Source organism: Calidris pugnax, unplaced genomic scaffold (genome assembly GCF_001431845.1).
Source record: "Calidris pugnax isolate Ruff unplaced genomic scaffold, ASM143184v1 scaffold322, whole genome shotgun sequence".
NCBI classification, from domain to species: Eukaryota; Metazoa; Chordata; class Aves; order Charadriiformes; family Scolopacidae; genus Calidris; species Calidris pugnax.
Genome location: NW_015091035.1, coordinates 26,454 through 26,913, shown reverse-complemented (window position 1 = coordinate 26,913; position 460 = coordinate 26,454). Strand labels below are relative to the sequence as shown.

Here is a 460-nt window from a genome sequence, read left to right as displayed (position 1 = left end):
AGCTCCAGCATCTCCCCACAGATGGTTGAGACCCCCCCAAAATGCTGGACCCCACAAGCTCCAGCATCTCCCCCCACCCCAGCCCCACACCCAAGCCCCATAGACTCACCAGTTGCCTCCTCAACAGCCCGACCCGTGAGGACAGCGATCGCAGGCGCAATTCCCACGTCACCGGTATCTACCACGTCAACGGCCGAGGTTCTACAGCCCACCAAGGTGAGACACCTTCTCAGGGTGGGGGGGGACACGACACCAACCCACCCCCTTACTGGGGAGACTGGGGAGACCCCACCACCCAACCCTTGCCAGACCCTCACCCTCTTCCTCTTCCAGGAGGACACGGTTCCTACAAGCCCAACGCGGAGGTGGCAGAAGCCACCACGCCGGTAGGTCCCTGGGGGTCACAACGAGCACGGGGGACACTGGGGGGGGACGCAGAGGGGGGGTGGGGGTACACGAC

The 460-nt window shown here is 64.6% G+C and overlaps 1 protein-coding gene across 1 annotated transcript in view; it reads left to right on the top strand.

Moving 5' to 3' along the window:
* The window catches only part of LOC106896299 (mucin-3B-like), a 16,433-nt gene that overhangs the window by 10,545 nt on the left and 5,428 nt on the right, over nucleotides 1–460 (top strand). Inside the window, exons 13-14 of the mRNA XM_014956133.1 lie at nucleotides 128–216; nucleotides 334–386. Of these exons, the coding sequence (XP_014811619.1) occupies nucleotides 128–216; nucleotides 334–386 (142 nt within the window). The remainder of the gene's footprint in view (nucleotides 1–127; nucleotides 217–333; nucleotides 387–460) is intronic.